The sequence below is a fragment of the Biomphalaria glabrata genome, chromosome 1 (assembly GCF_947242115.1).
Source record: "Biomphalaria glabrata chromosome 1, xgBioGlab47.1, whole genome shotgun sequence".
Lineage (NCBI taxonomy): Eukaryota > Metazoa > Mollusca > Gastropoda > Planorbidae > Biomphalaria > Biomphalaria glabrata.
Genome location: NC_074711.1, coordinates 43,137,395 through 43,150,527, shown reverse-complemented (window position 1 = coordinate 43,150,527; position 13,133 = coordinate 43,137,395). Strand labels below are relative to the sequence as shown.

General features: G+C 35.1%; 1 protein-coding gene across 1 annotated transcript in view; it reads left to right on the top strand.

The window, feature by feature from the left end:
- Positions 1-9,985: 9,985 nt before the first annotated feature.
- The window catches only part of LOC106064924 (cytoplasmic polyadenylation element-binding protein 2-like), a 30,233-nt gene continuing 27,085 nt past the window's right edge, over positions 9,986-13,133 (top strand). Inside the window, exon 1 of the mRNA XM_013223594.2 lies at positions 9,986-11,180. Within this exon, the coding sequence (XP_013079048.2) occupies positions 10,368-11,180 (813 nt within the window). The 5' untranslated portion in view covers positions 9,986-10,367. The remainder of the gene's footprint in view (positions 11,181-13,133) is intronic.

The window sequence follows — 13,133 nt, the reverse complement described above, 5'->3', positions numbered from 1 at the left end:
TTTAATTTCTTTATAGTGGCATATGAATCATGCAATGTCAACTTGTATTTTCTTCAAGAATGAATTTTATTGCCTTTAGATCCCTTCTAAGTCATGGTATTTCTGTTGGAACATCGCCTTTTGAAAAATCCTAATATAGGCCAATATTTTTAAACGGACATCTACATACTTCGTTGGTTGTTGAACTAAAGAAATTTTCGGTGGGATTGCTCCAAATTTATATGTTACATCAATGATTGCTTCCAGTAGGAGTTGAAGCTCAGAGTTAAAAGACGATCAATGCACATAAGAATAAACCTCCTTTTCTCTCCTTCTATAGTGAGTCCGGCATCTTGTGATTACTCGCCTGACATTTTCTTATTGATTTTAATATTTTTTCCTTCTGAATCACACTGCATTTTTTAAGAAGAGCCTTTTTATAACACTTTGCGCTAACGTGTTATGCTTTTGTTAAAGAAAAGGCTTCATTTGTCACCACATTGTCTATAGTTTAAAGATAGGCCTACTCTTGTGTAACTTTGGCCTTCTAGTACTCTCCCCCCCCCCTTAAAAAAAAAAACTAACGATAGGTAAAATAAAAGTTCTTAAGCTGCGCCTCTAGTGACAATAATTTCAGAACGAAAAAAGTATTTCAATTGTATCAAAAAATGCTTTGCAAAAAGCTAATTTCTGAAAAAGAATGTTGACCACCTAGATTGAGTGAATACTATACACATTTATTAAATAGCTTCTCTGTTGGTTCTTAATAAATTTCCTGTAGTACTCCATGGTTCCAGACACTGCAGCTGCATTTTCATAGTTTTGAGCTCCACATATAAATTCAAGCTCAACCTTTTCTAGACATTTTAAGATATTAAGTTGATCTCATCCACTTTTTTGTCTCCCTTAAAATCGTATAACTTCTGAATCTGATCAGTGTGTGCTTTGTCAGGTGTGTTTTTAAAAAAATACAAAGGTGCTTACAGTCATTCTTTTACGCCTTTGAAACTTTTTAACAATACAGGTGTACTTTCGGCTACTGGTTTTATAATTATAACATTTCCATCATCTAGTCCAAATTCTTGATTCAATAAAGACCCGTTGTTCATATGGTCACAAAATGACAAATATTCTGCTTTTATAGAAATAGTCCGTGCACTATATACTTCCATTGTTTTTCTTCTTTACATCAATAACAGAACAACGACTTCCTTGTCAAATGTATTTGTAGCCGGATGGTCTTGTTTTCCGATTTTCCAATCCAGATGCATTCTTCACACGGAAATAATTTCAACCACACATTAAAATTAAGTTTCAAATTTCTATTTCATTTCACTACAATTAGTTGAAAATAGTCGTCAAAAAAGAATACAGTTTTTTTTGCTATTAGATGACTAAATCGTCCCCATTAGGAAGCATCAGAACCATTCTTGGCACTAGTCAAGAAGAAAAATCCCCTAAAATATGCAAGTATATCATTTGACTAACACATTGTAACAATTCCTTCACCTTGTCTACAGCTTCTTTTTATGAAAAAAAAAATGAATTATCATTATCATCATCAGAAATATCAATGGCCACTATGGCCACTTATTTACTTTCCAATTCGACAAAATTTACATTAATTACATGTGAGATTTCCTATAATATTTTATACCCAAAGATGTGTTTATTTGTTAAACAGTGACTATTGGATGGCATCCTGATATTACGGTGTTAACTACAAATTCAATAGATTCGATTGAAACATTAAAAAAAAAATCAAAGCAAAGTTCATATACATAAATGCAGCTGTTAAACATCTGGAAGTAAGATTTCACGTTTTCCTTGATATACTAAAAATGATATAGCATTTTAAACATTTTGATAGAATTTCGTTAAAAAAAAATGTTTAGTCGAAATGAAAAAAAAAAAGTATATAGATCTATTTATTAATTGTGAATAACACGTTCCAATATTTAGCCACTGTCGTTTTTTTTTTATTGTCAGTTATTCACAAAGTGCTTTTTTTTTACTTGGGTGTTACCCCCCCCCCAACTGGTGTCACCCGGTGCGGACCGCACCCCCCCTAGTGACGCCACTACACAGGACTCCAGCAATAGTTGCTTTTTATCTGACTTATTCTCTGTTCTTTTTTTTTTCTTTTTTTTTTTTATTCTTTTGCATTTTGATTCCAATCAACGCATTGCTACAATGTTCAAAATAATAATTGTCATTTATGAAGGACTTCGTAATAGGACCTACTCGAGATCATGCGACAACTCCACACAACCAATAAGAATTCGTATGTGACTGGATATGTCCTCTATAGAACTTAAAACGTTGTTTGTCTCTTTATAGATTTATCCAAATATACTCACACTAAAGTCGAACTCTATAGAATATAAAGACCTTAAGTTTCTTGTTTAACGTGTAGTATGTATAAGGAATCGACGTCTAATAGAATCACTATATACGAATGTAGAGTATTTAAGACAATGCTTTAGACTTTAGATTTTAATAGACTTAAAGTGTATTAGATGATATTGTTGTTTTTTTTAAACACGAATTTTGCTTTCAAAAAGAATATTTTAAAATTTTAATACAATTTACTGGTATTCGTGAGACCCTGTCGGTGGCCCTACCGGCCCAATGGGGTACCGGCTCACCGGGCATTTGCCCAAATGCCCATACAGCCAGTCCTTCCCTGGTAAGGGAATTGACAATTTGTTTTACATATTTCGGATGTTCCACCAGTAAGGCTTGTCTTAGTGTCCGAAGATTAATGAGGAATGTAGTATTTCCCGTGGCTACGCAGCCCCAGCTGTGAACTACATATTTTTCTACATCCAGGGCAAGCATAACCATGTCCGCCCGTGGTCGATTAAGATTTTTTTGTCGCCGTCTGCGTCTGTCATCGGCAGCGGATTTTCTTTTGGTCTCAAATGTGTTATTAAGTGACCTCCAGCTGTCTCGTTCTGAAGCCATGTGCAACCAGGTGCTCTCTTCTATGTAAGGCAAGTTGGCGCCTAAGCTGGTCTTTAAAGCGTTTCCATGGGGCACTTCTGTAACGTCGACCACATTTTAGCTCACCAAAAAAGGACTGCTTTTGGCATACGGTACGTTCATCCCCCATATGGAATACGTGCCATGCCCAGCGTAACCATAAGATCGCACAACAAACAGCGATGTCCTTGTGAACGCCGGTATGGACAGAATAGAGGGACTTCCATCAAATAACATATATGCCATACCCTAGTCGCAGGACCGTGGGGTGTGTCATCGGGTAGGGTTCGAACCCGGGACCAGTCCGAATTAAGAGCATTAAAATGGTGGGTAGAATGATACCTTACCCATTCAGATAGGCTTATTCTCAAATTACCCATCAATGTTGACTTTGTGGTGATACCAGGCTTGTTGAACTTCAATCTATAAATCAACTCATATATTATTTCTAAATGTTCCAAAATTAGAATTCTACAAGGGCTTAATTGTAAAAATCCGAATAAAAAATATCATAAGGGCAGGTTAAACCTCCAAATTGAAATGTCAACAAATCTGTCACTATATTTATTTAAGTGCTTAATATATGTTTGGATGGATCATTTAATGATAAAAAAATATTCAAAATATTTAGTCATGTTGGGGATTTTCAAGATAAACTAAACAATTTCAAGGAGATTCAATACCCGCTGGGGGTTTTAAACACAAAAAAAAAACTGTTTGTTTCAAAACACTTTGAAGTTGTTGTGTTTTAATTCAGAACCCTCTGGAGGGGGTTTTAAACACAAAACCCCTCTCTGCTACGCTCATAGTATCTGGTGAATGTTGTATGCTTTAGTCTTATATTGAAGAGGGGGTTTTATAGTAAAAAAAAATTTCGGAGGGGGTTTTAAAATCAAAATCTTCCTTAGTTTTGCTCTTGGAATTTGGGTATTGTCGTCCTTTTTATTATTTGTTTTATAAAAGAGGGGATTTAACCGCGAAACCCCGTGGTATGGGGTTTTAAACTCAAAACCTTCTTGGCTGCGCTGGGGCAAGTGATGTTTTAATATTAAAATCTCACCATCAGAGCAAAAAATCTGTCACTAAATTACGACCCCCCCCCCCCCCGCTTTTCATTTCCACCCTCCTGGCTACGCCCATGATATATATATATATATATATATATATATATATATATATATATATATATATATATATATATATATATATATATATATATATATATATATTCAGTACCAGAAAAAATGTAGAGGCAGACAAAGAGTGGATATATAACACATATATAAAACACCATCTACCCAATAACAGAGAAAAAATTACCAGATTCTCAAACATAACTCCTGGACTTAACTACAAACAACCAACCATTAAAACACACTTAATAAATAACACTCTAACAAAGAATCAAATCCATTGGAGCTCAAAGTAGGCACGCTCGAAACAATTGAAAGCTATCCAAAAACAGCCATCCATGTATACACCGACGGATCAGCCTTCAAAGCCACCATCAATGCTGGTCCTGGTGCCTTCCTGGTCTTTCCCAAAAATAAACACTTTGAAATAAGTGCACCCTGTGGCGACTACTGCTCAAACTTCCAAGCCGAAATTGAGGCAATTACCATAGCTTTGCAGACAGTCGAAAACAAATTATATGAAGGGATACAACCACCATCAGATATTGTTGTCTTTACAACAAGCACTTAACAGCAGCACCCCAAAAAGTCCAAGGGAGTTTATAACACTAATAGTGATAATACACCAGAAGATGACAAAATTAAACATCAACATCACATTACAGTGGATCCCTGGACACTTTGGCGTCATGGGAAATGAAAGGGCAGATAAGCTTTCAAAGGCAGGATCATCTATGGAACAACCAGATAGACCCGTTAACTACCTCACCCTAAGGTCAATGTTAATTAACAACCACAAAGAGGAGTGGCTCAATCAATGGCGGGACAGTAGGTATTAACTTCCTCCCCCGCAAAGAACAATCTACAATCTTCCAACTAAGGACAGGACACACACCTCTGTTAAATTACCATCTCAATAAAATAAGTCCCACACAATTCCCCCTTTGTAGACACTGCGACCATCTTTATGAAACCGTAAACCATATCCTTTTTGAATGCCCCCTCCTAATCCACCTTAGGCAGACCCCACTCCCACTCCAGCCTAACATAACCAACACAATGTACGGCAGTGCCGAACAACTGAAGAAAACTGCACACTATTTTTCCTTGGCACAGTCTGCAAAAGAGCTGACAGCAAAAAGCTGGCTAGAAGAAGAAGAAAAAGAAGTACCCTAGAATAGGTTCTTCCTAGACTTAGTGGAAAGACTGTAGACACATTCGCAAGAACTTTTCATGCTGCTTCATGTTTTCATATGATAAAACTTGACTCTTTTCGAAATTTCAAACAATTTCCAAAGCATTCAAATGAAGTATTATATTAAATTAATATTGTGATAGTAGGCCTACTGTAGATTTTGTGTGTGTACCTAATATTGAGATCTCTCATATACTGTACCTAGATATACATGTAGAAATTATGTATCTTACATAAACTCATGTATGCATACATGCCAGGGGCGGACTGGCTATAAGGGCATTCTGGCAAATGCCCGGTGGGCCGGTACCCAATTTGGTCGGTAGGGCCGCTTGGATGCCATTAAGACTCCTATTAAATTGTAAAAAAAGATTTTATAATATTCTTTTAGAGAAGAAGCACCCAGAGCGTCGGGATTTACAGAATCTACAGTGTATTAGGGCTACTAATGTAACGCATTTTCCAAAATAATGGTATAGCCTACAGTCATATAGGCCTACAGTGCTTTTTATAGGCTTCATCCCTTATAAGGACCTACACATCAAGAGATTAACAAGCAACATAACGCCTATATTTCGGATGGTGGCCTGGTCGTGCGGTTTGCGCGCTGGACAGTCGTTTGGACTTATTGATGATCTCGGGTTCCAACCCTGCCCGCTCCCATCCCCCGTCGTCCTGCGGGGTGTTTAGACTAGAAAGTAAATTATCTTCAACACATAAAAAAACATTTTACAAAACATTTCTTATACAGAAAAAAAGTTCACTTTGGTGTGAATATATTCGGATCAATCTATAAAGGGGCCACAACGCTCCCAGTCTTATAGATGGAAAGCCCAGTCACATACGCATTGTTATTAGTTTGGTTGAGTTATTGCATGATCTTGTCATCTTCACACATACACAATTATTATCTTCAGCAGTGTAACAAAGTGACCGAAAATTATTTTTGGTCCATATGCATCAGAATAGAAAAAGAGGCACAAAGGAGGAGCAGGAAAAAAAAAAAAAGCAAATATAGCTGGAATCCTTTGACAAAGAAATACTGTGAAATTATAAATATGTGTCCCCGCAATCACAAGATATCCAACAACCCATGCTACATCCCATGCTGACAGCGTCTATTAATGAACAAAACACAAAGTCACTCATTCCTGAAGATCAAGCCTGCACGTCATTCAACGAAGAAACACTAATGTCAAGCCAACGAAGATGCAGACTTAAAACGAAATACAAAGAGACTTAGCTAAAATATGAAACAATCTTTGTTTTCCACAAGGGCGTTAAATTACCTTTCAAAATAATGAACGTGATGCTCTGAGAGCATATATTGCCATATAACATTGTTTGTGTAGCCAACTCTATTATGTAGACACTCTAACAGGACTTAAGCAGCATATGACCTTGTGATGTGGCCAGACAAAAGAATTGCGAATGAAGAGTTGGATTTGTACATTTAACTCCTTATGCCCGAGAACATAGCTAGGTGTGTAGTGAAGCTAAAGCCTAGGAGAACTTGCAAATGAAGCGATGGTTGCTGTTATAGATACAGAATTTTTAAAGATGTAAAGTGTATTGACAGGGGTGTAAATGTATTGACAGGGGTGTATCTTGTAATTATGCTGTCTTGTATGCAAGCTTGTGAACGAAGTCATATTTAGCATAACGATTTTGAGGATTTGTTTAATTCGATGCCCCTCACATGGCATGTAATTTGGGGGCCGTATTGCATAGAAATGCCCGGGCAGATCCCGACACTCATTCCACCCCTAATGCATGCGTTAAGCTATCGTTGCATCATTTTGTAAGTAGATACTAATAGAATGAATAGATACACATTATATGGTAAGCGATTTGTGGGGCGGATCGTATGGTGAGGTCTAAGTCCGCTTCTTTTGTGATAAGACAAACATTCTTTGTAATCTTGTTTTTTTTTTTAGTGAATCTCTAATAAGCTGTCTGAAATAGATTGACAGAACATGGTCCTCGATTCACTCATGTGTTTACTTTTTTCCCCCCTTTTTCCAATATATATATATATATATATATATATATATATATATATATATATATATATATATATATATATATATATATATATATATATATATATATATATATATTAATAGTAACAGGTACAAATTAAATAGTTATACGATTAAAAATTAAAAATAAATTACGGTGTGATCAAACATGAGAATGAATTAATTACATTAAGTTTGTCATAGAATTTTATCGTTATAGGTTGCTTTGTAGGCCTACAGGTTATTCATCATACGACCTTTTTTTTATAATAGCACAAAATGAATGTGTTTTTTTTTAAATATAAAGTACTTAAAATATATATACAATGAAAATGTTAATAGATAATTGAATAGAACAATCAAAAAGTGAAAGTTGTACATTAAATGATATTTAAACATTTTAAGCCGCTTAGTCATATTTTTTTTTTTTACTTTGTCTCTTGTGTTCTGATTTTAAATAAATTCTGACAATCTATTAGCACTGCCAAAACGCTCTCAGCTTTATACATCAAATTAGTTTAATTAACTTGGGTATTATAAATGATTGACTTACTTATTGTATCTTTTATTTCTAAATGTAGGCCTATACAAATATGTTATGTTCCTTTTAATTTTTAGCCCAGTCTTTAAAAAAGGTTGCTCGAACCCACTTACATCAACCGCTCATCATGTTTGGTCAGGCGAGGACATAATATTACTTTTATTAAAGCTTTTGATTACATATGTTTATATCGACTCAATATCGAGTGGCATCTTAAAATTGACTAGTAAAAATTCAGGGTTAAAACCCTTGAACAATGACTTCGCGTGCCCCGGTGTATAAGAATGAAGGAATGAGAGATTGGCTCATCACCATCATCTCTATATGAAGATTCCTGGCATGGAGATCACTTGCACTAAACACTTACATGGAAGAAACCTTCGTTGACTTCCTCACAGTCACGTAGCTACGCTGGGGCTTCCATGCCCAAACACACAAACAAGAGCGAATTGTAAATAAACACATTCCCATTCTCCCAGATGGCTGCCTGGTCATGTGGTGTGCGCTTCAGACTCACATCACAGTGATCCCGAGTTTAAACCCAGCCATGAGGTTTGGGCTACGAAGTAAGCTATTAATCTTCATTTCTGAACTCGAATGCACAAAACATATACAAAATGGTATAGTAAGGATTTTTTTTTTCGAGGGGGAGGATCTTTGTTTTCAGTTTTAGTTTATTTGCATACCAAGACATACCAAGACACAGATTTTAAAAAAGGAAACATTTTTATCCCGCCCCATCACCCCACCCCCACCCCGAGAAAAAAAATCCTGTTTAAATGAAAAAAACGACTACACTTTATAATATTCTAATGATAGGCCTATGCGGTCGCAGTGGGCCCCGCGCTAATTGTAAGTGTAAATTAATTATTATTACATAAAACCATTAACTTTTATATAAAACCTAAGGGTTCCGCGCCCTCCTGATTTTCCAGGGCCTCCTGGAAAACTCATGTAATTGCAACATATAATATACTAAAAAGTCCTGGAAATCACTAAAATTATTGAAATCTCCTGAAAACTCATGTAATTGCAACATATACTAAAAAGTCCTGGAAATCACTAAAATTATTGAAATCTCCTGAAAACTCATGTAATTGCAACATGTACTAAAAAGTCCTGGAAATCACTAAAATTATTGAAATCTCCTGAAAACTCATAATAATATACTGAAAAATAGACAAAATTATAATTTCGAAGTGCCAATCCTAAGCGCGACGTAGGGGCCGGACGTAGGTACGTAAGGGTATTTACTGTCATCACACTAGGTCCAGAAAGAATTTAATTTAGATAGGGTATAAAAGACCGCCGAATAAAAAAAAAAAAGAATTTGGTAATTGTAGAGTAGCTTGAGTTGTTTTTTTATGGGAAGTGGGTGGGTGGAGGCTGGAGGTGAGCATAAACTTATCTACGTTCGGCGCCTCGCGTCCAAACACCATATATAATTCATTAGATTTTGGTACCTGAAGCTTCCCCCCCCCCTCAGGTTGTTGTCGAATTATACGATGAAGCTCGACGTCTGTAGGAAGATACAGATCAGTGTGCATTAAGTATTAAATTATATTTCCGCGGGGATGGGGTTATATTTTTATTAGTTGGAGGGGAGGTTGACCCCCCCCCCCCAAAAAAAAAAAAAATTCTCCTCCTCTGGTTACGCCCAGTGAAGCCCATATATCTCCGATCACGCTGTCTTTAGGTGTCTAGTTTATGGAAATTTAAACTAATTAAGTAGTTTCGATGTTGCTTATGGATTTCATAATTTAAGGACGAGTTTATGTTGCAAGTTCTTTGTAGTTTTAACTATTTCAGTAAATCCACTTTCTTACAGTATACAAAACATTGGAGGTGTGTGTTGGGGGGGGGGGTGTCATTGAAGAAGCGAAAGTGCAACATTTATCATTGGTTGAAATCTAGTTCATGCCCTGACGATGTATTATCAGTTACCAATACAAACAAAATATAATATATAGTAATACTTTATTTTATTTTATTAACAATTTTTAAAAATATTAGTTAAAATACTATTGAAGATTCAATGAAATATAGCTCTTTGAATTAATTTTTAACAATTAATCATAATAATACAATGATATATCCAATCAATGACTGATCCCTTTTGTACTCACATTTGGAAATAAGAGCCAGTGGATCCGAGAGTATCTGAAGTCGGAACCACTGTTTCCCATCGAGCAGCATCAGTAACAGCAGACGTGGCGTAGCAGTGTTGTGGTGTCATTCGCATTCGTGTTCTTATTGTGTTATATTAAGAACTAAACATTGTGTTAATTAACAGTTAACTATCCTTATTCGACTGTTTATTCTCTAGATCTACATATTCTATATTTCTATTAGGATTAAATTAATAATTACAGAAGTCTAAATCTAATTGTAAGTCAAGTAGATTTAAGAATAAGAACTTTTAACGATTTTACGAAACAGTAAAAAAAAAAAAAATCAACAACCGAAATAGCTCTGACGCAAAAAAAAAAAAAAAAAAAGAGAAAAAAAAAAAGATGCAAGATGCCGCACTGTTTGAAAAGCCTTCGTCCAAACAATTGGCATCCAGCCAGTTTATCAATGCGTCAATTTCTAATGGAAAATCATCTGAAGTATCTTGTTCCATTTCTAAAGCAATAGAATTGGAGCAGACGAACGAAAACAGTGACGAGATACATAAAAATAATATGAATTCAACTGTCCATATGGTAACAAATGAATCTGCACAGTCAATAATTACATCACAATCTACGCCTATTATATGGTCTGCTGCTACAGTTTCAACTACATCACTGGAAGAAGCATATGTTCAAGCAGTAACTTCAGTCAACAGCACTGCTGGTGTTACATTTCATCAATTTTCACCTATTACCATGAATTCTAACACAGGAATATTTAGTTCTAATGTTGCCTTTCCATCAAATCAAGCTTCTTTATCATCACAGCATGGAAGAAGAGCCATAACAGGTCACAGTAACCTTAGCAATATACCAAGACAACAACAAAATTTAATGGTTAATACATGTAGCAATCCAAAAATTTTGCCCAATTGGAATAATTCACACCAACCATCTTGGTCTACTCAAACAACACCAGCAGCATCACTTTATCCTCCATGGAATATTCAACAGAGAAGATCAGTTCCAAACATGAGTGCTTTAGCGCCTGTAGCTGCGAAAAAGCAAACAATTCAACAACAATTACAGTCATCCTATAATGTACCATCTAAATTTAGACGAAGCACTTCCTTTCCAGGTCAAATTCAAGCAAATGTGCCTGTGGGATCTAAGAATCCATATGATTTTGCATTTGACGATGTGGCTTATCAGGTAGCCTAAATTTCAATAATTTAAAGAAATTTTATTAAAATAATTTTAGTATTGTAACGCAGCATGTTTATTCTGCTCACCAATTAGCATACTCTCTTTATCCATTGTTATCATTAACATGTGGGTAGTTTTCCTTGGTTTAAGAGTTCCTTTTAAAGTTAAAACAGAAAAATCAGTTGAAAATTTAGCTGTAAGATACAGTAAGGGTTTTGTAAGGGGCATATTATTAGACTTTAAATAAGTAGGGACTATTCTATCTAACAGTAGAATTTGAAACAGATACTGCAGCTGCCATGTTCGGTGAGAACATATATATATGTGATAGAATCTAAATGCAAAGGGCTAGATGATGACCTATAACTATAAAAATGCAATTTTTGTAGTACACTCATGAACCTTTATGCAAAGTTTTTGTTGTTTACCACCTTCAGTTGCAGAATTACTATCTTATAATTTACAGTTGTTACTTCAAAAAAGAAGATATTATGTCCTTATGCATTTCATGTGTCAATCTATTCATGCAAGTTGATCAGTGATTTAAACTCTAAGTTAAGTTGTTTTCCTGGCTGGTTCAGGCAACCCATTTATATTCCCATGACTCATAGAGCACTTCCTTTTGTGATTATCTGGTTAAGCAGTCACCACTTCTTTTCACTGTGCAGCTTAGGGTTTTATCTTCCCATAATTGATGAATATGTGTATAGTATGATGAATTGTTCAGAGATTAGAGGTGTGAACATAGTGCAACATTAAAAATAAAGACAAGTGACCCAAAGGCAGGCCATGAATAATACGGCAGGCAGATCTACAGCAACTATTCAGTTCAGATATGGAGTGGAAAGGCTTGGGAGAGATCTGAAAAGAAACATTTGTTGAAGCTTTCCAAGGCACTTAATGGGCTAAAGCACCACTGGAAATGACAGGTTATATGTTTGTTTACAGATTCCCAGACACAGTTTCTCAGTTGAATTCACTTTTATCTATGTATGGTTGGCTTGGAGAGTAGAGGCTATGACCATTAAAATATATTTTTAGAAATATAATTTATAAATATAAATTTAATAGAAGGCTAGTTAAAAATAACTATAAACATGGAAAATGTTGCCATATGTGACATACTCATCAAGCTTAGACCATATATATAGCAAGATTTTTAAATATTTTTTTTTGTTTTAAACTAGCAGCCTCACTGCAGTAAAAGTATTAGTTTTTTAAGTTTCCAAATTAAAAAAAAAGCAAAATATGACCACAAATTTACTTTTTAGATATAATAAATAGAAGCAGGATGGTGGATGTTTTGGTGCAGCCATTTTGACACGATTGTGTAGTGTTGGTGTGGAATATTTAGACACAAAATATTTTGGCCACATTATATTTATATGTTCATTTTATTATGTCTTTAAAAAGAATGGTACATATCTATGTTTTGTATGTGTGTTTGTTTGTGTTCAAATGTATTTTTTATGTCAAGAACAGTTTGTTGTGTAATTATTTTATGTGTTGTGTGGGTTTTTATATTGTCCAAAAAAAAATATGAAACAATGATAAAAAAAAAATAATCAATGCACTTTTTTGTTCACATGAAAATGATTCAATTTATAGCAGCTCTAACTAAAAAAATGAGAAAACTGATGAATGTCACCCTATGCTTTTTGCACACCTCGCTTAAATAATTTATGAGGTGGGGAAACCATGTCAATATTATGGTCTCAGGTAGGAATCAGACCTTTCCTATTTGATATTTTGGATATTTGGTCTTTTTACATCCTAGCCCAAGTCTCCCACAGGATGACGGAATTTTGCCAGGTACTTTCAAACCCGGTTACCCGGGACCATCATTTGAGATGACATGTCCACATGACCAGGCAGTTACATAATTCGCAATGTGTGTTCATGAAATAGGAGGAGGGAGGACAAAATATAATATGTATAATATTATACATTTTTATAACA